Source organism: Saccopteryx leptura, chromosome 2 (genome assembly GCF_036850995.1).
Source record: "Saccopteryx leptura isolate mSacLep1 chromosome 2, mSacLep1_pri_phased_curated, whole genome shotgun sequence".
NCBI classification, from domain to species: Eukaryota; Metazoa; Chordata; class Mammalia; order Chiroptera; family Emballonuridae; genus Saccopteryx; species Saccopteryx leptura.
Window position 1 is genome coordinate 215,524,803 of NC_089504.1, and position 24,865 is coordinate 215,549,667.

The 24,865-nt window shown below is 47.3% G+C and overlaps 1 protein-coding gene across 1 annotated transcript in view; it reads left to right on the forward strand.

Annotated features, from left to right (window-relative positions):
- Nucleotides 1-24,865, forward strand: part of TSPEAR (thrombospondin type laminin G domain and EAR repeats) — a 60,057-nt gene that overhangs the window by 26,940 nt on the left and 8,252 nt on the right. The window contains exons 2-8 of the mRNA XM_066365904.1: nucleotides 5-243; nucleotides 2,782-2,872; nucleotides 3,673-3,826; nucleotides 4,470-4,601; nucleotides 5,338-5,564; nucleotides 8,890-9,076; nucleotides 10,245-10,474. Of these exons, the coding sequence (XP_066222001.1) occupies nucleotides 5-243; nucleotides 2,782-2,872; nucleotides 3,673-3,826; nucleotides 4,470-4,601; nucleotides 5,338-5,564; nucleotides 8,890-9,076; nucleotides 10,245-10,474 (1,260 nt within the window). The remainder of the gene's footprint in view (nucleotides 1-4; nucleotides 244-2,781; nucleotides 2,873-3,672; nucleotides 3,827-4,469; nucleotides 4,602-5,337; nucleotides 5,565-8,889; nucleotides 9,077-10,244; nucleotides 10,475-24,865) is intronic.

The following is a 24,865-nucleotide window of genomic DNA, read 5'->3' on the forward strand; positions in this document are numbered from 1 at the left end:
GCAGAAGAATGAGTACCTGTTCACAGTGGTGGCGGAGGGGCCGGACGCGCTGCTGCTGGGCCTGCGGTATTCGCCCACCCGGCTGCACTTCCTGTTCCTCAGTGAGGACGCGGCCGGCGCCTGGCAGACCCGAGTGTCCTTCCGCAGCCCAGCCCTGATGGACAGCCAGTGGCACACGCTGATCTTGGCTGTGTCTGAAGACTCTTTTTCCCTCACCACAGACTGCGGTGTCCCCGTGGACATGTAGGTACTGGGATGTTGGGGAGGGTCGCATGGTGCTGTGGCTGCCCCGACAGCCCGAGTCCGGTGTGGATATCTAGGGGCAGCTGGAGTTGTGGAGTGCGGGCCTGGCAGGGATAGGCTTGTGGAAAAGTATCATTAGGAAACTGCACTGTGGCAGGAGTGCCCAGGTCACATGGTGGGGCTGGGACAGGGGCTGGGACTAGTCTGAGAACAGAGGGCAGCCTGGCCCAGGATTCCGTCTGAAGTGTGAGCCCAGGCTGGGTTTGAGCAGGGGAATGGGCCCTGCAGAGCGCTGTGATCATGGCGAAAGGCCACAGAGGAAGATCCTAAAGGACTCAGGTGCCAAACAGAAGCTATGGTTCAGCGAGGCTCAGGTCCTGCTGTGTGACTCTCAACATGTCATCTAACTTCTCTGACTCAGTTTCCTCATCTGTTATGAAGGAATAAAATATTCACTAAAACTCCAGATAAACATGCAGAGTAATCCTTAGTCACTTTGACACAACCCTGGGCACTTGGAAGCCTGAGTTCCTTTTTCCTCCTTGCCACAGCCTGGTTTCTAGTCTGTCAGTCAGCAAGCTGGACCGGGGAACAGTGAGTCCCTGCGGCCTGGCCAGCTGATGATCCACCTGGGCCCTCAGCGTCCATCCTTGCTGAGTGGGGCAGGAGATTTTAAAATCATAAGTGGTCCAGTTTATTTTAAATCTATCATTATGCCAAATATTACTTCCAAAGGTAGAATCTTACTCTACTTTGTTATTATGAAACTTATTCCATAGTAAAAGGAATCCATAATGTTTATAGATTTTGTTTAAACATGTCTTACTTACCATCCCTCTCCCACCACACCCTCAAATCCATTAGGGTCTTTACTGGGCTGTCACGAACCAGCACAACTAGTATTTCCAGGTCCTGAGTGGGAATGATGTGAAATCAAGAAAATAGACTTAAAGAATTAAAAAGAATGGGTTCCGGAGGGCTCTGCAAAGCTGATGGCTGAAACAGAGAGGCCTCGCAAGCCGCTTCTTCCTTTATTTATAGGGCTAAGTGGGACATTAGCAAATCAATGATTATGTTTCCAGGGCAACCCAAGAATTTTACCAAGTGCAGAAAACCCCCACCATACATTAACATCCTAACTTTACACAAGGAAGAAACTTGTCTCCAGTCTTTCCGGGGAACATGGGGACAGGACGATTATGAGCATCACAGCTAACATGGAGGTGTGGGGAAAGGCTTAGCCTTTTGCAACTTAATCAGGCAAGAGAAGTAGGGGGTTGGGCAGACTGTTAGCTTACAGTCAGTTCCCCACACCTCTGTCCCCAAAAACCTAAAGACCAAAAATCTTGTTGGCTTTTCAGTCCCTGACACTGGGCAATGACTGCTCAGGTGCTAAGAGCCAGCAGTGGGACAGGTCTGTGAGGGGAGGGTGTAGAAGGCCAAGCCAGGAGCAGGAGAACCGGCGCCGGAGCAACAGTGGCCAAGATTGAATTCAGGCCCTGGGTTTCCCAGGCCCTGCAGGCAACATGGCAGGCACATGGCAGAACTCAAGAGACCTGGGAACTACAGACATTGGGCGTTCTGAGACAGTGGCCAGGAGCTGATCTTGCCATGGCCAACTGCAGCCAGATGGCAAAGACTGAAAGGAGAAGCTGCTTTTGCAAGAGGATGTGGCCTTGTGGCCCAGGAGACACTGAGCTGTGAACAGAAAGCAAGTGCCTAGCTTTTCTGCCCCAGCAGCTCCAGCCACCCCATCCTCTCCAACAGGGTGCCCCCCTTCTCACCTCTCCCCGGAGTTTGACCCCACATGCACATCAAGACTCAGCTCCAGCCACATTTTCCAACAACCTCAAGTCACCAGGGAGGGAACCTCCTTCTTCCCCAAGACCACCTATCTTTCTGGGGCAAAGTGGATGGTGAGTGGGCTGGGTGCTCCATGCTGGTAGAAGCTACTAGAGATTCCCATGAAACGGTGAGGAGCAACTGAACACCTTGGTAGCACATGCTTTTGCAGAAGACCCTTGGGGCAAAGGATGCCCCTCAAATTCAAGTACCCTAGGACCTGGGAAGGGGAACTTGTTTAGAAACAGTACCTTTGCAGGTATGACCCAGTTAAGTTGAGGTCACACTGGAGAGGCTAGACCCTGACCCAGTGAACAGTGTCCTTCTAAGAAGAGGCTCAGAGGAGAAGCCATGTGATGATGGGGGTAGAGAATGGAGTGATGCAGCCACAAGCCAGGGAGTGCCAGGAGCCCCCAGAAGCCCTTAGGAGCCCAAGGAGCAGAAAGAGGCAGGGAGCCTCCCCTAGAGCCTTCAGCAGGAGTATGGTCTTGTCAACACCTCTGTTTTGCACTTCTGGCCCCCAGAACCATGAGGGAATGAATGTCTGTGGTCTAAGCCACCCAGCCTGTGGTACTATGTCACAGCTGCCCCTGGACACTGACATGTCCACATGTGGCACTGCCCTGTCCTTTTCTACACAAATGGCTTATACTGCTGCTCTCCCATGGCCCTGAAACCCTCACCCACTGTTTTCAGAACAGCTGATGTGTCCTTCCCAGCCACCCTATCAGTGCAGGGAGCCCGGTTCTTCGTCGGCAGCCGGAGGAGGACCAAAGGCCTGTTCACAGTAAGTATAGAGGGACTTCCTTCCTGCCTTTCCCACACCGTGTTCACAAAGGGGCTGTCACCATAGGTCTACTGTCCCAATGCTCTGGCTTGACAGATTGTGTGTCAGATGTGTGTCAGATGGGAATAAGTAACACAAGGCTAGAGAAGTCCCACCTACGTCAGGCACATCCACCATAGGGCCTCTGCACTCACTGTTCCTTTCTCCTGGCACACATGTCCCCATTACTGCCATGGATCACACCCTACTCCCTCAGGGCCCTGCCCCATGTCCTCTTACCATGGAGGCCTTTCCCACCACTCAGAGATGACCCTGCACCCAACCCTTCCTGACCCCTCCCCTGGTTGACTCTTCATTGTAGCCCTAACCACCCATAGACCAGCTGTGTGTGTTTGCTCATTGTCTCTCCCTTAGAGTGGTAGTGGGCACCTTTTTTCATGAGGGCTGAGGCTTTTGTTCCCTGTGTGTCTGATGTCTAGAACCATGCCTGATGCATAGCAGGTGCTCTGTGACTATTTACTGATGGCATGCTTGGATGGATGGATGGATGGATGGATGGATGGATGGATGGATGGATGATAAGCAATGTTGGCCAGTCACTCTAGGTTAGTACACAGGGAAAAATATCCCTTAGTGGTTTAGTGACCTTAAGAGGGTGTACAGTTCTCCAAGGATGCTCCCAAACTCCCCCCCCATACCCAATATGCAGATTCTTCTCTCTTAGCTCTAGAGATGGTGAGGCCCCCACTGCATTTCCACCCATCCCCCGCATTCTGAACACACTGTCCCTCTCTCTGCAGGGCCTGGTAAGGCAGCTGGTCCTGCTGCCCGGCTCAGATGCCACTCCAAGTCTGTGTCCCTGCAGGAACGCTGAGATTGTGTTGTCCATCCCCTCTATCCTGCAAGGTCTCACAGGGAAGCCAGAAGATAATGAGGTGCTAAAATATCCCTATGGTTAGTAAACCAAAGCAATCTGTTCCCATGTGTGAGGTCTTCCCCTCGAGCCTCCAACTTCTACCTGCTGCCTGTTTTGCCCCAGAGCAGCGTTTGAGGCCTTTTCTGCCCACACCTCCCCATTAGACATCCAAACTGAAGCACCTGACCCAGTGGGGACCCCATCTTTGCAAGGTACATTTCTTATAATTTAACCTAGCCACCCTACTCAGGGGCTCCTCAGCTTTGCTTTTTTAGTTTGATTTTGTACTTTCCCACTGTAAAAGTACAATGTTCACTGTTACTTAAACATAGCCCCTACCAAGGAGAATACAGCACCCTCTCTCCCATCTTATCCTCCATCACTTGGTGAGGTGAAGAGAAAGCCCAACTCTCTCCCCAGCCTCACAAGTCAGGAGAATGCCCCCTGACATTGAGCAGGGTGACATCCAGTCCTGGAACTGTGTATTCAAGTTCCTGAGCAAGAGGCCTCTGGGGCATCTTCCTCAGGTGATATGGGCTGCTGTGGGCTCTCCTCTGCCTCCTGAGATTTGTTGAAGACCCCTGAGTGGGTCCTCAAAGACCATCTTCAAACACAAAGGTAGGACCGCTTCTTCTAGGGAACACATTTCCTCTGAACACTCATCCTCCCTGTCTCCCCCAGAAACCGACATGAAGGTGACACTGGGATCCCGGCCTCCGTGCACCAAGGTGGAAGATGCCCAGTTCTGGTTTGACGCTGGGAAGAAGGGGCTGTACCTGTGCGTGGGCAGCGAGTGGGTCTCTGTGCTAGCAGGTGAGGTGGCTAGGGAGGCTGAGGCTCTAGGGGCTCTGGGGACTTAGAGGCTCTGCTCAGAGGCAGCGTTACCTAAGACAGGAAGCACCTCCACTCAGAGCAGCAGCCTCCCGTATGTAATCTGGAACCACACACCTTCCTGGGCACCACACATGGGCTGGCAGGACTTGTCTCCCCTTGTCCCTGTCAAGGGAAGAGCATAGGGCTCTCTCTGGGGGGGTCGGCCTCCCTTGTGGGGGCCCTGCCCATTCTCCTCACACCCTGTCTACCCTTGGATCATAGATTCAATGATGCCAGGGACCCGAGGGCATTATTGCTGCAAGCGCTGTGGCTGCCTATTCCCATCAGGAGAAGGGTGAGTGAGGTAGCCCTGGGTGTCTGCAGCAAAAGGAAACCAGCTCTAGCTGGGCTACTCGCGATCCTGACTCACCCTTTAGTTCACGTTACTGCACAGCCTTTTGTAGCAGCAGTGAGTGTGGGAAATGTCTCATAAGGATCCAACACATTGATTCTACCTGATGAGTACCACTGGGGTCTCAATAGACCCTGAAACACATGCAGGCTGAGCAGGCTGCTTGACAGGGCTCTGGGTGAACAGACACTCCAAGCTAATTGCCCTTGGCCCATGCTAATGCCCTAGGGTCACAGCTCAGGGTGCAGGGTTGTGCTCTCAAGACGGTGACTCTGGCTTCCATTCTGGGAAGCGCTAACCAGGTCTTGATGTCTCTCTTACAAGCCAAAGAGAAACTAGACTACGTGGAGGAGCACCAGAGCCTGTTCACGAACTCAGAGACACTGGGCATTGAGGTCTTTGTCATCCCCGAGGCCGGGCTCTTCATAGCAACTGCCAATCGGAAGGCCACATCCGCCATCTACAAATGGACTGACGGGAAATTTGCCTCGTACCAAAACATTCGCACGCACCAAGCACAGTCCTGGAGACATTTCACCATCGGGAAAAAGGCAAGTCTGCATTTGTGACTTCCTCAGTCCTTTTTTTTTATATATATTTTTTATTAATTTTAATGCAGTGACATTGATAAATCAGGGTACATATGTTTAGAGAAAATATCTCCAGATTATTTTGATATTTGATTATGTTGCATACCCCTCACCCAAAGTTAAATTGTCTTCTGTCACCTTCTATCTGGTTTTCTTTGTGCCCCTCCCCTCCCCCCACCCCCTCTCTCTTCTTCCTCGCCCCCTCCCCATCCCCCCCCCCCATTACCAGCACATTCTTGTCCATGTTTCTGAGTCTCATTTTTATGTCCCATCTATGTATGGATTCATATAGTTCTTAGTTTTTTCTGATTTACTTATACCCTGTATAATGTTATTAAGGTCCATCCATGTTATTGTAAATGATCCGATGTCATCATTTCTTGTGGCTGAGTAGTATTCCATAGTATATACGTACCAAAGCTTTTTAATCCACTCGTCCTCTGACGGACACTTGGGCTGTTTCCAGATCTTCGCTATTGTGAACAATGCTGCCATAAACATGGGGGTGTATTTCTCCTTTTGAAACAGTTCTATGGTGTTCTTAAGGTATATTCCTAAAAGTGGTATAGCTGGGTCAACAGGCAGTTCAATTTTTAATTTCTTGAGGAATCTCCATACTGTTTTCCACAGTGGCTGCACCAGTCTGCATTCCCACCAGCAGTGCAGGAGGGTTCCTTTTTCTCCACATCCTCGCCAGCACTTATTCTGTGTTGTTTTGTTGATGAGCACCATTCTGACTGGTGTTAGATGATATCTCATTGTGGTTTTAATTTGCATTTCTCTAATGATTAGTGATGTTGAGCATTTTTTCATATGCCTATTGGCCATCTGTATGTCCTCTTTGGAGAAGTGTCTAGTCATTTCTTTTGCCCATTTTTTGATTAGATTGTTTGTCTTCCTGGTGTTGAGATTTACAAGTTCTTTATAAATTTTGGTTATTAACCCCTTATCAGACATATTATCCAATATGTTTTCCCATTGTGTAGTTTGTCTTTTTATTCTGTTCTTATTCTCTTTAGCTGTGCAAAAGCTTTTTAGTTTGATATAGTCCCATTTATTTATCCTGTCTTTTATTTCACTTGCCCATGGAGATAAATCAGCAAATTTATTGCTGCGAGAGATGTTGGAGAACGTACTGCCTATGTTTTAACTTCTAAGATGCTTATGGTTTCACGCCTTACATTTAAGTCTTTTATCCATTTTGAGTTTATTTTTGTGAATGGTGTAAGTTGGTGGTCTAGTTTCATTTTTTTGCTATTTCAAAAAATTCAAGAGGAAGGAAGACTTCCAAGCTCCTTTTATGAGGCGAGCATAATTCTGCTTTCAAAACCAGGCAAAGACAACACAAAGAAAGAAAATTATAGGCCAATATCTCTGCTAAATATAGATGCTAAAATCCTCAACAAAATATTAGCAAACTGGATCCAACAATATATGGAAAAAATCATACACCATGATCAAGTGGGATTTCTCAGTCCTTTTTAAGTGGGGAAAAACTCACAGAGTCCAAAAGTGGGGCTCCTTACATAGTTTCTACAAGAAAGCATGTTTCCTGATATAACAAACAACATACTGAATAGTTTAAAATTTTTAAAGTTCTCTTTAAAATTTGAAATAAGTCAAGGATACTTGCTGTCACTATTTGTATTCAACATTATACTCTAGTCCTAACCAGTTGAGAAATACAAGAAAAAGAAATAGAAGTCATAAAGATTGGAAAAGAATAAGCAAAATGATCCTTATTCACGAATGTTCTGATAATCTATGTCCCTCAAGGGGACATGCAGATTATTCAAGTTAAGAAAATTTAACAAAGTTGCTATATACAAAATGAATATGTATATTGACAATTTTGTTTCTATACACCAAATTCAATTGCAAAGAAAATAAAAAATAAACATAACAATATATTCAAGACATGAAATAAATTACATAACTGTAAAAAAAAAGAAAGCATGTTTCTTGTGGTTCTGAAGCCTTTGTCAGATTTTAAAGGCTTTCACAGACACTTAGCTACATCTGTGACCTTGAAAAAGTCTGTTCGGCTTCTGACACAAATGGAGGAAAGGTCATTTCTAAGATGCCAACCAGGTCTACGCAGACCCATCACTACTGATTTAAACGCTTGTTGAGGTCATCTGACTTAGACCATCAACAATGCAGAAATCATTTCAGAACAGCAGCAGATCTACCTGCCCTATCCTGCCTTTTCTCCACAAATTCTAAGGACACATGATGTTCAAACGGAGAAACGGAGAAGAGCAGGCTCCAGGAGTCCTGGAGTCTGAGACCCTCGCAGGGAGCCCCTCTTTCCAGCCAGGGCTGCACTAAGCAGAGGGCCTGCGAGTGGTGGCCCAAGAGGGCCGTCCCTCCCTCATCATGATGAGATTCCCCACCCCCCAGCTCCTTCTATGTCCTCACTTCAAAACCGCAGTATTTTGGGGACACCTTCCCATTTTTGTCCTCAAATCATTCACTCACCTACACACATGTGCATGGTACAGCCCTGCCCACACCTCAACCCACCCACTGGGGGCAGAACAGTGAGCAAGTGAGCACACAGACAAACCCTGCCCTCCTGTCACTGGCCGCCCGCCAGAGTTCCTGTGCCAGGTCCAACATAGTGAATGAATGACCTGTGTTATGTGGTTGATGATGTTTCACAGGGGCTTATGTTTTCATTATTTAAAAAACAACCAAACAAACAAACAAGCAAACAAAAAAACAATAGCTTTACAGCGAAGAAAATTTGGGACATTCAGAAAAACAAGGGGGAAATTTCCTGTCCAGTTGCCTAAGCAGATGCAGGATTTACTAGGATCACGTTCTTGCTTCCGGTCCTGGGGCACATGTCCGACACACTGAGCTACTGGCTCCTGTTATAACCACACATGAGAGCAACTGTGCCCGCTGGTCACATCACACATAGGAGGTTTCTGAGCCTTACTCGGCTGAGTGGCAGACACATGCTTACTTTGGGAGAGAGTAGGGCATTAAGCCTTTTCTTACTCAAAGACCATTTTTGTGCACGAAGTTTTGCCTGGGTTTGGGAGATGGAAATGGCAGTAGGGGACTGGCAAACATGGACATGTGTAATGGTTTTAAATGTAATGAACAAACTTGGAGATGGTCCAGGCTCCCAGGCTACAGAAGCCATCAGTAACAGAGGGGTGGGCACAGCCTCTGTCTCAGCATAGTCTGGAGAGAGATGCTGGTATACAGAACACTTTCTCACCAGACTCTAGCTGTGATATGAGAACCGAGCATCCTGGATCCTCTTTCGCAGATCTTCCTGGCTGTGGCCAACTTCGACCCAAACGAAAAGGGCCAGGAGTTCTCCATCATTTATAAATGGAGCCAGAGGAAGCTGCGATTCACGCCCTACCAGAGGGTGGCCACCCACAGTGCCCGGGACTGGGAGGCCTTCGAGGTGGCTGGGGAGCACTTCCTGGCTGTGGCCAACCACAGGGAAGGTAGGAACTATGACCTTCAACCTGGGAGGGAACCATCGGGGGGCAGGCCTGACTCATCTGCAAGGCTAATTTTCATTTCATATCATAAAAATGATAACCGATCACACCAGCCTGATTCCTGGGCTCGGCCATCTGATGGTGGCCTCAAAGGGTGAACACACCTAAGCACCTTCACACCTGTCCAGGAAGGGAGACAGGTGGTCTGTACTTGCCCTCAGGAGAGTCACCACAGAAATGGGAGCCACCTGCCTGTGCAGACTGCCTCATTTGAAACTAACTAACAAGTAACTAACTCACCAACCAACTCACCTCTCCTTAGGAGGATCTGGCTGACGTTGGTAGAAGGGGAGTTCTCTGACCAGCCGGCCCAGGGTCAGGCAGGGGTATGTTGGCATGGACAGGCTGAGGTGTCACTGAAAGAATGTGGACCTTGTTTCCAAGAACAAGTCATCCATCTGCACTCAGAATCTGTGATATGTGGGTGTGGTGGGGAGACAAACCTTGTTTCTGGGCACTGACTGCCCTGAGTGACCTTGGGGAGCCCTTCCCTATCCTGTGACTCAAGGAAAGGACTGAATCAAAGATGGCAGCTGGCCCTATAGGGTGGTCCTAACTCAGGCTTCAGTGAGCTCCCTGGCTCTGTGTCTACCTGAGCATAACACCTGCTGGGAAGCTCTGTGGAGAGCCTGAAGAGAATCCCCCACCACCTGCTGATGGGCAGAGTTCTCCGTGGAAGTGAGTGCTCCAGGAGAGGCTGCCTGGAGGGGCTCCGGGGAGCACAACGCCTGACCCATGGAAGAGAGCAGGAGCCAAGGGAACACAGTGTGACAAGTGAGGCTGGGGAGAAGAACTGGGGGGTCCATCTCCAAGACACAGGAAAGCCACGGTGAGGGTCAGGAACCATCCAAAGAAGGAGCCCACTAGTGTTTTCACCTGGGCAGAGGCAGGAGGTGTGGTCATGTGAAGGGCATCATCACTGGGTAGTGAGAGGGTGCAGGAGGGTGTGGGGTGAAGAGGGCCATGTCCAGAGTGGCCCCAGGCCTGGCTGGACTGAACAAGCTGCAGGGGCCCTGGGCTAGGGTCCATAGTGGTCCAGGGTTCTGCCAAGGCTTCTGTGAGGCCACAGAATTATGTCTCCCCTCCCTCAATGCAGCAGTTTGGCTTCTAGGTGACAACCACAATATTGACAGCGTCATTTACAAGTGGAACCCAAGGACACGCCTGTTCGAAGCTAACCAGACCATTGCCACCTCTGGTGCCTACGACTGGGAGTTCTTCACTGTGGGGCCCTACTCGTTCTTGGTGGTAGCCAACGCCTTCAATGGGACATCCACAAAGGTGCACTCCCACCTGTACGTCTGGCTAGTCGGCTCCTTCCAGCTCTTCCAGTCTTTCCTGGTAAGGAACCACACGTGTGCCCCGTGTCCCCCACTGCACCTGGATCCCACACCAGTGCCTCTTGATTCAGAATCAGGGGACCCCAGTCGGAACCAGTGTCCAGGTCTGGACCTTCACCCTTGAGCCTCAAGCCCCATATAAGACTCAGGCACACAGTAGCCTTCGTTACTCCCCCAAAGAGCCTGGGGAGCCCTGACATGAGAGGGGAGGCAAGGGGGGTGCTGGCTCTGCCACGGAGTTGTCCTGGGCTGTGCCCAGTGTTCAGGCTGGCCTCCTGGCCCCTGGGCAGCCCCTGCTGTCTGACCCACCTCTGTGTGGGTGTCAGGCTCCTGCCCTGGGACAGCCAAGCAGCTGACCTCTGACCTGGCCACATTTGGAGGGTGGGGACAGTATTCTCCACTTTCAGACCTTGAGTGTCCCTCAGCTGGTTCCAGTTGCCATGGGCTGGCTGGTAGGACCTCTGAGTCAAGGCTGCAGAAGTATTTATTAGGGTGGGAAGGCACTGGACACCCTCGTGAGCGGCGTGTCCCAGGTTACTGTGATGAGGACCATGGCAGGAGCGCAGCTGCTGGGAGGGATGTGCGTGTGCTCATTGTGGGCTCTGGACAGGGGCTGGCTGCCGTCCATTCTCCTAATGGAGCTATGGGGATTTCTTCTCTGTGTATTGAAATTGTGATGGACTGCATCACAATTGCATCTGTGATGTGCCAGAACTGCCAACAGGGTACTCCCTCCTCCTTGGATCCTTCCAGAACATCCCTTTGCTCACTTATCTGTCCCGTCATTTACCAGCAGAAATGCTTTGAGGATACATGTGACTGCCTGATGTGCCTTGTCCCAGGGAGGCCTGACACTGGGCAATGCCTGGAGGCCAGCCGTCATGGAGCAGAGGAGGGGGCAGTGCTGGGAATGCCGCGTCACCTTCTTGTGGGGTCTCCAGGGAATGAGAATGGAAGCCCATTTGCTAAGCATCCCAGCATTTAGAAAGATGTCGCTCAGAAAGGCTGGTGGCTAGAGTAATTGAGAGCAATCTAGGACATTCCACCTGCACCATCTCACATAGATGAGCTTGGAGGCAGCACATAGGTAGAGGTGGCATGCTTGTTTTCCAACAAAAGGAGAAGATGAAGGCAAGGAGTCAGAAGTCCTGATATACCTCCCCCACCCCCGGTGGGCAGTAAGCTCCATGTCGAGAGGTTAACCTACTTCCCACTCCATCCTCACAACTGCCCTGTGAGCTAACTTCTGCCACTAATCCCCTTTCACACATGGGAAACTGAGGCACAGAGGTTATAGGACTTGCTCCTGACAGAGCTGGTACTGAGACCCAGGCAGTGTGGTACCATTGATTAGACGTCACTGGACAGGGTCTTTCTCGAACACAAGCTCCTTACATGTTGTCTGTCATTGCTGTGGTACCTAACGGATGCAAGGACTGCAGAAACAGCATGGACATCCGGGGTTAGAGAACGATGAGCTTGGGTGTGTGCGCACTGAGCTGAAGGTATTCAGCAGTGGGCTGGCATGAGGTCTGCCCATGGGATGATGGGTCTCTGACTTGGAATCAGAGCCCAAGACTGTGAGGTTGGAGATGCAAAAGCATCTGGATCTGGGGTGTGAAACAGGTTCCCAAGGACACATGGACTATAGCAGGGGTGGAAAGAGAATGTGGCCTTGAGCAGCAAGGAAGGGGCCATGTGGAGGCCTGGGCAGGAGTCGGGCAGACAGGCTGAAGGAGTGCGTGTGGAAACTCTGTGGGCTCTAGATCAATTGCATGTGTTACCATGGCCACATGGGTGCCTGGAAAGCCAGCGGAATGGTGGGCTGCCCCACAGTGAGCATGCCCAGCCTGAGGAGGAGTTTAGGGTGCTCGTGCAACTCGGAACACCTAGAGCTTCAGGGAGATAAGCCAGAATCTAGAAGGGATTTGAATCATACCGAAGAAAGGATGATCATTGGAACTGAAGACCTTGTACTGAAAAAAGACTCAGGTGATTGTTTCCAAGTCTCCCACGGATGAGCCGGGGCAGGGAGCAGAGGGGTCCAGAAGCCTGGCACAGAAGGTACAGCACATGGCTTCTGGTCCACCAAGCCAGGTCCTTGGCAGGGCCATCAGATCATGCATGTGATGTGAGGAGAGTACCTGCAAGGGGTCGGGGAGTACGTTTTGGAGATTATCACGCTACTGCTGTGATCCTACATCACCTACATTTGAACAAGAAGGTACAATACAACAAAAGTCCAGTTTAGGAAAGTCTGCATTATAGCACTTTACCAAGGGCCACAACTGGAAGCCTCAAGTCCCCAGAGCACAACCGACCAGTGACAAATCCAGCCACTGCCATCCTCACCACTAAATAGACTCAGACAACCAACAGTCTCCAGATGTTAGACAGGAAACCTGAAACATGGAAGCTAAAATGCACATGTATGCCCACACTGGGGGAGACTGAGCTAGCTCTAAAAAACAGAAGAGGATTTTTTAAAATTATAATTGTCTTCAGAAGTGTTTGAGAAGCCTTGGCCAGTTGGCTTTGTGGATAGAGTGTTGGCTTGGCATATGGACATCCAAGGTTCGATTCTTGGTCAGAGCACACAGGAGAGGTGGCCATCTGCTTCTCTCACCCATCTTCTCCCCCAGTGGCTCAATTGATTTGAGCATTGGCCCTGAGCACTGAGCATAGCTCATTGGAGCGTCAGCCTCAGGTGCTAAAAATAGCTTGGTTGATTTGAACATAGGTGCCAGATTGAGGTTACTGGGTGGATCCCAGTTGGGGCACATACAGTAGTCTCACTATCACCTCCCCTCCTCTCACTTAAAAAAAGAAGTGCTTCTGAAGCTATTCCATTTTGGAAGTGAATATGGAATGCCATTAATAAGATAGAATTCTTGGATATATAAAAATATAGTTGTTGGCATGACAAGAAGACACTCATCAATGTGATTGGATAATAAAGGTAAGGAAATCTTCCAGAATGTAGAATAAAAAATAAAAAAAGATAGAATCAATCAGGAACTTGAAAGCCAGCTAACCGGAGTTCTAGAAAGAATGAAGCAGGAAAGGAATTATCAAAGAAAAGCTCTAAGAGTATCTCTCAGACCTGGGAATGTGTCCCTTCATTCTGAGAGGGTGCTGAGACTGAGGGCGTGAGAGCCACACAAAACTCACTGTGAAGAAACCTGTGGATGTTGATAACAAGGGAAGGTCTGTTCTCACTCCACAGCCGGTGCTCCCTTCTGCTCAACACCATTGGCTGGAACTGATCACATGACCCAGCCTAGCTTCATGAGGTGCTGAGAAACGTGGAGGAGCACCCAGAAGTTAGTGTCCTTGTGCACCCATTAACATGGAAGTCAACTCGACAAAGGAAATCACAATCAGAGGTGGTGGCTCAAACCAGTGATGTTGGTAATTCCGGAATGAGAACTGGTGTCCATTCTAATGAGTGTCAGACCAGATGACACAGTGGGAGGCTCCAGGAGGGAGGACTGTGGGAAGAGAGGAGGACCCCGTGGACAACATGGGCTGCACAACTGGAAGACATGATGGCAGCACAGACTGCAAACGGAAAAACGTGGGTGGAAACCGCAGGAGAGCATCAGAGATGCGATGTGCCTAGGGGCACTGGCTTCATGGAACAGGAGAGAACTGGCTCCCAGGGAGAGGAAGGACCAATGAGGAGGCTGCAGACATGATCATGTGCAAAAACAGTGATACTTTTCCCTCAAAAAGGGAAAGAAGAGGGAAGGAGGAAGGGAGGGATTTAAGAAAAAGCAATAAGGAAGTTTTTGAAAAGCAACTACATGCAGCATGCATGGTCCACATATGAAGCAAACCCCATGTGGTGTGATTGTAACACAAAGGAGAGTTTGTTTGACCCACATGTGGCAACTGTCCCCAGAGGTGGACACTCTGGGGTGCCACTGTCACTAGAGGTCATCCTCCATCGAAGTGATCACAACTGCACCCTTGGCTCTGTAAATACCAGCAGTGTCACCTCAATTTTAGAATCATTAGTGGACGAAGCCTGGGGATTGGTATAGGGTCTCACATTAATTGTATATGTAGAGGGTCAACCCAGGCAGCTTCAAAAGAGCCAGGCACGGGGAGGTGGAAGGAGAGTCGGACCCCCATGTCTTTGTCCTGGATGTTACGGCAAGGCATAAAAAGAGGATGCCAACACCGCCCACCAGGAATCAGAATGAGTCTTTAGGACCCCCTGAGGGGGATGGTACCTCAGTCCCTAGGCAGGAGTACAGGAGTCTTTGGGTTACGACAGTTTTGACATATGACGTTTTGAGTTTACGATGCTCACTCCCATAAAAGCTTTAAAAAATTGAGATGTGAGTGTTTTAGCTTACGCCATTAGCATTGTACTTATGGACTACCTGGGTGAACTAGTTTGTTTGCACATGGCAGAAAAATATGCAATAACACAGCACATGAGTGAGGGAGTTGGCATCCCCGGTATGCTTACCTATGCCAATTTTGGCTTAGTTGTGTTTTTATGTTTTAATTTTTTTCTTCTTTTTAATCTTATTTTTATTAATTTTAATGCAGTGACATTGATAAATCAGGGTACATATGTTCTGAGAAAATATCTCCAGATTATTTTGACCTTTGATTATGCTGCATAGCCCTCACTCAAAGTCAAATCGTCCTCCGTCACCTTCTATCTGGTTTTCTTTGGGCCCCTACCCTCCCCCCACTCCCTCTCTCTTCTTCCTCGCCCCCTCCCCACCCCTCCACCCCACTCCCTGTTACCATCATATTCTTGTCCATGTCTCTGAGTCTCATTTTTATGTCCCATCTATGTATGGGTTCATATAGTTCTTAGTTTTTTTCTGATTTACTTATTTCACTCCGTATAATGTTATCAAGGTCCATCCATGTTATTGTAAATGATCCGATGTCATCATTTCTTATGGCTGAGTAGTATTCCATAGTATATATGTACCAAAGCTTTTTAATCCACTTGTCCTCTGACGGACACTTGGGCTGTTTCCAGATCTTTGCTATTGTGAACAATGCTGCTATAAACATGGGGTTGCATTTCTCCGTCTGGAACCATTCTATGGTGTCCTTGGGGTATATTCCTAAAAGTGGGATGGCTGGGTCAAAAGGCAGTTCAATTTTCAATTTTTCGAGGAATCTCTATACTGTTTTCCACAGTGGCTGCACCAGTCTGCATTCCCACCAGCAATGCAGGAGGGTTCCCTTTTCTCCACATCCTCGCCAGCACTAATTCTGTGTTGTTTTGTTGATGAGCGCCATTCTAACCGGTGTGAGGTGATATCTCATTGTGGTTTTAATTTGCATTTCTCTAATGATTAGTGATGTTGAGCATTTTTTCATATGCCTATTGGCCATCTGTATATCCTCTTTGGAGAAGTGTCTATTCATTTCTTTTGCCCATTTTTTGATTGGATTGTTTGTCTTTCTGGTGTTGAGATTTACAAGTTCTTTATAAATTTTGGTTATTAACCCCTTATCAGACATAGTGTCAAATATGTTCTCCCATTGTGTAGTTTGTCTTTTTATTCTGTCCTTATTGTCTTTGGCTGTGCAAAAGCTTTTTAGTTTGATAAAGTCCCATTTGTTTATCCTGTCTTTTATTTCCCTTGTCCGTGGAGATAAATCAGCAAATATATCGCTGCGAGAGATGTCGGAGAGCTTACTGCCTATGTTTTCTTCTAAGATGCTTATGGTTTCACGCCTTACATTTAAGTCTTTTATCCATTTTGAGTTTATTTTTGTGAATGGTGTAAGTTGGTGGTCTAGTTTCATTTTTTTGCAGGTTGCTGTCCAGTTTTCCCAACACCATTTGTTAAAGAGGCTGTCTTTACTCCATTGTATTTCCTTACCTCCTTTGTCAACTATCAGTTGTCCATAGAGCTCTGGGTTTATTTCTGGGTTCTCCGTTCTGTTCCATTGATCTATGTGCCTGTTCTTATGCCAGTACCAGGCTGTTTTGAGTACAATGGCCTTGTAGTATAACTTGATATCAGGAAGTGTGAGATCTCCCACTTTATTCTTCTTTTTTAAGATTGCTGAGGCTATTCGTGTTCTCTTTTGGTTCCATATAAATTTTTGGAATATGTGATCTATATCTTTAAAGTATGTCATTGGTATTTTAATTGGTATTGCATTGAATTTATAAATTACTTTGGGTAATATAGACATTTTAATGATGTTTATTCTTCCTAACCATGAGCATGGTATATGCTTCCACTTGTTTGTATCTTCCTTGATTTCTTTTATCAATGTTTTATAATTTTCTGAGTATAAGTCTTTAGTCTCCTTGGTTAACTGTACTCCTAGGTACTTTATTTTTTTGGTTGTAATAGTGAAGGGGATTTTTTCCTTAATTTCTCTTTCTGACTGTTCATTGTTGGTGTATAAAAATGCCTCTGATTTCTGAGTATTAATTTTATATCCTGCCACCTTGCTGAATTCATTTATCAGGTCCAGTAGTTTTTTGACTTAGACTTTAGGATTTTCTATATACAATATCATATCATCTGCAAATAATGATAGCTTTACTTCTTCTTTTCCAACTTGAATGCCTTTTATTTCTTCTTCTTGTCTGATTGCTGTGGCTAGGACTTCCAGAACTATGTTGAATAAGAGTGGTGAAAGGGGGCACCCCTGCCTTGTTCCTGATCTTAAGGGGATTGCTTTTAATTTTTGCCCATTGAGTATGATGTTGGCTGTGGGTTTGTCATAGATGGCTTTTATCATGTTGAGGTATGTTCCCTGTATTCCCACTTTGCTGAGAGTTTTGATCATGAATGGGTGCTGGATTTTATCAAATGCTTTTTCTGCATCTATTGAAATTATCATGTGGTTTTTCTCCTTCCTTTTGTTTATGTGATGAATAACATTGATAGATTTGCAAATATTGTACCAGCCTTGCCTCCCAAGAATAAATTCCACTTGATCATGGTGTATGATTTTTTCCATATATTGCTGGATCCAGTTTGCTAATATTTTGTTAAGGATTTTAGCATCTATATTCATCAGGGATATTGGCCTATAATTTTCTTTCTTTGTGTTGTCTTTGCCTGGTTTTGGAATCAGAATTATGCTCGCTTCATAAAAGGAGCTTGGAAGTCTTCCTTCCTCTTGAATTTTTTGAAATAGCTTGAGAAGGATAGGAGTTAGTTCTTCTTTGAATAGTTGGAAGAATTCACTTGTGAAGCCATCTGGCCCAGGACTTTTCTTTGATGGGAGTTTTTTGATAACTGTTTTGATCTCATTTGGTGTAATCGGTCTTTAGGTTTTTTGATTCTTCCAGACTGATTTTTGGAAGATTGTATGTTTCAAGGAATTTGTCCATTTCATCTAGGTTGTCTAGTTTTTTGGCATACAGTTCTTCATAGTATTTTCTTACAATCCTTTGTATTTCTGTTGTGTCAGTTGTTATTTCTCCCCTCTCATTTCTAATTTTATTTATTTGAGTCTTCTCTCTCTTTTTCTTGGTGAGTCTAGTTAAAAGTTCATCAATCCTGTTTACCTTTTCGAAAAACCAGCTCCTAGTTTCATTGATCCTCTGTATTGTTTCTTTAGCCTCTATGTCATTTATTTCTGCTCTGATCTTTATTATTTCCTTCCTTCTACTACATTTAGGCTTTACTTGCTGTTCTTTTTCTAGTTCTTTTAGATGCAGGGTTAAGTTGTTTATTTGAGCTTTTTCTAGCTTCTTAAAGTGTGCCTATAGTACTATGAATTTCCCTCTCAGTACTGCTTTTGCTGTGTCCCATAAATTTTGAGTTGTTGTATGCTCATTATCATTCGTTTCTAGGAATTTTTTTATTTCTTCTTTGATCTCATTCTTGATCCATTTGTTATTTAACAACCTGCTATTTAGTTTCCATGTGTTTGAGAATTTTTGAGCTTTTTTGTTGTGGTTGATTTCTAGTTTCATGCCATTGTGATCAGAGAAAGTGTTTGATATGATTTCAATCTTCTTAAATTTGTTGAGACTGCTTTTGTGTCCTAACATGTGGTCTATCCTAGAGAATGTACCATGAGCACTTGAGAAGAATGTATATTCTGCTGCTTTAGGGTGAAAGGTTCTGTAGATATCTATTAAATCGAGTTGATCTAGTGTGTCCTTTAAGTCTGCTGTTTCTTTGTTAATTTTTTTCTTGAGGATCTATCTAGTGATGTTAGTGGGGTATTAAAATTCCCTATTATTATAGTGTTGCTGTTGACCTCACTCTTTATATCCATCAAAGTCTGCTTTATATATTTAGGTGCTCCTACATTAGGTGCATAAATATTTATAATAGTTATATCTTCCTGTTGGATTGCTCCCTTTATCATTATGTAGTGGCCTTCTTTATCTCTTACTATATTCTTTGTTTTAAAGTCCATTTTGTCTGATATAAGTATTGCTACCCCAGCTTTTTTTTCATTTCCATTTGCATGAAATGTTTTTTTCCATCCTTTTACCTTCAACCTATGTGCATCTTTTGTTTTAAGGTGTGTCTCTTGTAGACAGCATATGTACGGGTCCTGTTTTCTTATCCATGCAGCTACCCTATGTCTTTTGATTGGATCATTTAATCCATTTACATTTAAGGTTATTATTGACATGTAGTTGTTATTGCCATTTTATTCTTTAAAGCTGTATTCCTCTTTTGCTATATTCTTTTCCCACTTTGATCTGTTTACACCATGCCCCTTAACATTTCCTGCAGCATTGGTTTGGTTGTAATGAATTCCTTGAGTTGTTTTTTGTCTGGGAAACTTTTTATTTCTCCTTCAATTTTAAATGATAGCCTTGCTGGATAAAGTAGTCTTGGTTGTAGGTTCTTGTTCTGCATTACTTTGAATATTTCTTGCCATTCCCTTCTGGCTTCAAGTGTTTCTGTTGAGAAGTCTGACATCATCCTTATGGAGGCTCCTTTGTAAGTGATAGCCTTTTTTTCTCTAACAGCTTTTAATATTTTCTCTTTATCACTTAGCTTTGGTATTTTAATTATGATGTGTCTTGGTGTAGGTTTCTTTGGGTTTCTTTTTAGTGGAGTTCTTTGTGCTTCTTGAATTTGTGAGAGTTTCTCCTGCATTAATTTAGGGAAGTTTTCAGCTATGATATGATTGAACAAAGTCTCTATCCCTTGTTCTTTCTCTTCTTCTTCAGGAACTCCTATGATGCGGATGTTATTTCTCTTTATGTTGTCACAGAGCTCTCTAAGAGTTTCCTCAGACTTTTTGAGTCTCTTTTCTTTTTTCTTCTCTGCTTTCATGCCTTCATTCCAGTTGTCCTCCAACTCGCTGATTCAATCCTCAGCTCCATCCATCCTGTTTTTAATTCCTTCCATTGTGGTCTTCATTTCTGATATTGTATTTGTCATCTCCGACTGATTCTTTTTTAATATTTCAATATCCTTTTTTATACTTGCTATTTCTTTATTTAGGTGTTTGTGATGACCATCCATTGTTGTTCTAAGATCCCTAAGCATCCTTACAATCATTATTTTAAATTCCGCATCCGGAAGTTTGATTATTTCCATATCACTCAGTTCATCTCCTGAAGGTCTCTCTTGTGGTTTCATTTGGATTGCACTTCTTTGTCTTCTCATTGTGCCTGGGTGTCTGGGTGTTTTCTTTGTAGAGCTGGTTGAGTCTAGGCTTGGTGTTGTCTGCCTCTAGTTTTTACTTGTGTTGTTTCTAAGTCTTCTTGGGTTGGCATCAGCTATTATTTGTAATCCACTTTAGGATTCCGGCCACTTTGAAGTCTTGATTTGTTTGTTTTCTTAACAGGTGATTGTCTTGTTTGCTGATCTCAGCAGGGGGCTTATTTGAAACTGTATCCAGGAATGCGGTGGGTGTGACCTGAGGTTCTGAAGTCCTCTTCTGCCCGTTAATCTCTCTGGGGGTGGGTTGCTTTCTCAGCTTCAGTAAGGGGAGGTGTATCTCAGATCTCCATGGAGAACTGAGTTACTGCCCCTCCTCTGCACTTCTGGTTTTCAGCTGTGTCTTGTTGTGCTGATTGGAGCTGGAGAGATGTCTGTATCTCTGTGACCTGGAAGTACTTTTGTATTTTGCTTTGTGGAAGGATTAGCCCCTCCCCCAGTTATGGCCGCCTCCAGCATTGAATGAGTCAGCTTTTTATGTCATCACCTATATTCCTCTCCCCCTCACCATCTGTCTCTCTCTTTCTCCTTTCTTTTTGGAAGACAAATGGGCCCTTTCAACACACCTCGTTCCCTGGTCACCAGGCAAGTGGCTGTGAGCAGTATTTACTGCTCTTTCCTTGGAGTGAGAGCCCAGCCTCACCCCCGCCCCCCGTTCCTGTAAGCAGGGGAGATTCAGGCACTCCCTACCAGGTTTGTTGTGGCTTCTTCTTTGCTCCTTGATTTTTGAAAGCTGTTCTTGTAGTCCATATTTGGTTTTTCATGCTGATTGTTCATAAATTAGTTTATAATCCAGTTCAGTGGTGTGAGCTGGGAGTCTGTGCGTCTGCCTACTCCGCTGCCATCTTCAGGTCCTGTTTTTATGTTTTAGATTATGATTTTACAACTGTGTTAGGATAGGTGAGTGACTTAGGCTAGGATGTGTTTTGACTTACACCAAAATTTGGTTTATGTCACTATTGTAGGAATTGAACTGTGTCGTAACCCAAAGACCCCCTGTAGTTCTGTCTGCCATTTACAGAGATTTTTAGAGGGAGTGTGGCTGCACATGCTCAGCTGGCTCATGATTTCATCTCAGACCCATTTCACAGATGAGAAAACTAAGTCTGGGAAATGAGGAGACCTAGCTGGGGACATACAGTGGTAAGTGGAAGAGCCAGTTGTCCACAAGTGTCCTTGCGTCCACACAAGCTTCCTCCTGCAGGCCTGCACTGTGCGGTGAAGCCTGGCACATAGTCTATGCATCAAGCTGTCTCTTTTCTTCACCACGTGTAACCCTCGTCCTACCAGCTCTTCATCAGGAGCAGTCAGGACAAGATGCTGAGTCTTGCTAAGCACACTCAGCTGGGCCATCAACTGCTCTGAAAGGCAGTTAGGAGAAAGTCCCAGAAGGTGGTTACAGGGCTTTGTCTTGGTCAGGTGACATCAATCATGGTAGACAAACTGGCCTGGAAAGGAGGTGGTCACTCTGCATTTTCAGGTGACATCTGAGAGCCAGCTCCAGTCTGTGCCCAGCCCTGGACATGGGGCATCCTCAGAAGGGCAGCCAGAGGCAGAGGGGCAGAAATGGGACAGTTAAACCGAGGTGAAGGCTCATCCCTGCATGAAACCCTAAGGAGAGAGGGCCAAAGAGCATGACAGAAACATCCAAGAGCAGGGCATCTGGGAGCAGAACCACAGAGGCCATAACCGGTCTCCAGCCCTGAAGGCAGAATTGTCCCAAGAGCCAGGACTCTGGGTCTGCTTGAGAGCTCTGCAGGCCTCTGCAGGAGGCCCCCGTGCCTGAAGGCTGCCTTCGCTTATAAAGCCGCATCTGTTCACACCTCGATAATTTCTCAAAACCCACAAAATTCCACTTTCATGTTTTGCCAGCATTTTTCATACTGTGTTTAAGTCCTTTCAGGCCTTGCAGATGCCTCAATGTGTTTACTGTTTGGTTTGGAGTTTTGTAACGTCTTTCATGACCGTGAGCTTTGAAGCCGGAGAGGCTGGGTGCTTGGAGAACGTGTGTGGGAGGAGGTGCTGACATCACAGGGAGCCCTTCCCAAGGGCTCAAGAGGCATGGGGTGTGGAGGATGTTTGCAAAGCTGTGCACACTGACCTTGCTGGCCCCGAGCACTGGGCATGTCTGGGTGGCATGGAACTTCTACTCCCAAAGAATCCTGGCCACCTGCCTGCCCACCCTCCCACCAGGAATTCTAAGACTTTCCTCCAGGTGGCAGAGACCCAGGCTCCAACCAGTTGTCTTCACCATGTTGGACCTAAAGAGGCCCAAGCGTATCTAGGAGGGCATGGCTCTGTGCATGGAAACCCGGCCTCCAACTGCTAGGGTTTCTGCTCCCTGAGTCCCTGAGCCTAGGAGGCTTTGGGGCTGTGGTCACGTTATCAAATATGAACCCAGATGGAGAGTGTAGGGGTGAGAAGGGGAGATGGTACAGGAGGGGAGGGGGGCACAGCTGACCAAGATTTCAGGGTTCACAACCTGAGAGGTGGGGCTGATAGACATGCCACTGGCAGGAGAGAGGACCCAGAGTGGGGAGAGAGGCAGGGCCTTGGGGGGAAGGTCAGTGAAGGAGGGAGCTATGTGCTGGGCAGGTGGATAGAACCCACGGAGGTGCTGCACAGAGTGGCCAGTGGCTGTGCGGGTTTCAGGGAAGCTGCGGGCTTGTCAGAAACAATCTTCACCAATGATGTCAATGTCCAGAAACAAGTGAAAAGAAAGAGGCAAGAAAATTAGGTTAAGATCCAACTCTGTAAGGAGGGTGGTGTGAGAGAGTCCCCCTCTCGTGGTCAGCACTACCAGGCATGACCTGGGAGGGGCTGGGCTTGATGACTGCCCCGCCCATTGCTCAGGAGAGGAATCCCTGTTGTGACTTCCTTTTGCCCTGTGAGGCAGGAGGTGGCAGTGGCCCAGGCAGCATGATTTGGAGAGCCTGCTGGGCCGGGTTGTGGGTGGGAGCTCGGAGAGGCACCCAGAAGTTGGCTGGAAAGTGTGTTGCCTTCTGCAGTCTCCCGGGAAGGAACCCTTGCCCACCTTAGCCAACTGCCTGCAGTGAGGATGGCAGCATTCCCTCCAGGGTCCTTTGAGGGCCACCTGTCTTCCCCTGGCAGTGCTCCCATCTCCTCTGCCCTCTCCCCGGGCACTGCCAGATCTTGATACTTTGCTTCATAAGAACCAGAACGTGAGGGCCTCCCTGACCACACAGGTCCATTGGTCACCAAGAGCCCACCCACCCTTGAGGGAGGCTGTTTTGGGCTCCAGCTTCCCCTGGTTGCACCATCATCCCCAAGAAGTACACTAGAGCCCCTGGGCACCATGCCACGGGTGGCAGGGCAGGGCTCCAGGGGAATTCCATTCAGAAGGAAGGCCCATTCATTCTGAATGGAGGGCCCGCCCAGCCCAGCAGGTGCCTGACCACCTGGACTCTGGTGCCAGGCAGGGTTTGGCAGGGCCATTTGATGTGGGGATTTCTTCTCTCTGCAGTGAATCCTAATGTGCTTAGAACCCAGGAGTGCCAGACAGCGAGCCCTCAGCTTCTATGCTCCCTACTTAGGCTGGTGGAACCCCCAGCAGACACAGACTCACCTCCCAGTGAGGGGAGCCCAACCTCTGGCCGAGGGTACAGGTGTTGGCCCTGCTCTGTGGGGGCTTCTGGCAGCCACAGTGTAGGGATGAGGGGTCACTGACAGCCAGTGATTGACTCATCCAGGCTGTATGTGGGTCTCTGCCAGTTTGTGGCCAGATAAAATACAGAGTGTCTGTTCAGTTTGAATTCCAGAGAAACAATGAATAATTTTTAGTAAAAGCATGTCCTGAGTATTGCATGGATAAACATAGACTGAAAAATCATTGTTTCTCTGAAATCCACATGGAATGAGGTGCCTCCTATTTGTTGAGTCTGGCTCCAACCCAGCTGAATGCACAGAGCAGAGACCAATGGCAGCCTCTCTGAGCCGTGCTCACCTGGACATTCCTCCCTGCTTCCCTGCCGCCAGCCACATTATTCTCTTCACCTTGGGATCTCTTCTCCCCATGCTGCCAAAGCCCCGGCACCCTCCGGAGACCCCTCTGTATGCTCTCAGTGCCAGGGGTCAGGACAAGCGAGCGGTCTGAGCGTCGAGGGACTGAGAGCTCAAGGAAATCCCGGCGATCCGGGGGACATCCACTTATACAGCTTCTGGACCCTGTACTGTGTGGCATTGCCCATGTGCACATGTGAATGCAGGAGAGTGTGTATACAGGTGTGTGTGCATTTGTGTGCATGCAAGCATGTGCATTTTTATGTGAGCATACGTGTGCAGTTTTCCATTGACATGGTTTCCCCAACATGGGTCAAAGGAGCTCAAGATCTAAGGTTTGGCATCTCCTGTTTGGTTTCTGCAAAGTCACAGCTGGCTTGTGTATGACTCTCCTCCCCATGTGAGTCTTTAACAATAGTTGTCTGTGAAGCAGCTACAGGGCAGATAATGCTGAAGGCCCCTGCGGGCCCCCAGTGTCCAAGCCTGCTCAGAAATCGTGGGTCAGTCCCTGGGAAAGAATGGTGCCACCCCACAGAGCCGAGTTAAGGAGAGGACGCACTAATCTAGAAAGGCCTTAGCCAAGCTCCTGGCCCCAATAAGGAATCAGTGACCACCAGGTATCCTAGTCCCTGTCCTTGTCCTAGTGAGTCATCCTTTTGGCTTAGACTTACCTGATTCCACTCCTCAGGACCAATCCAGACCTGTTTCTAGAGGTCTTGGCTCTG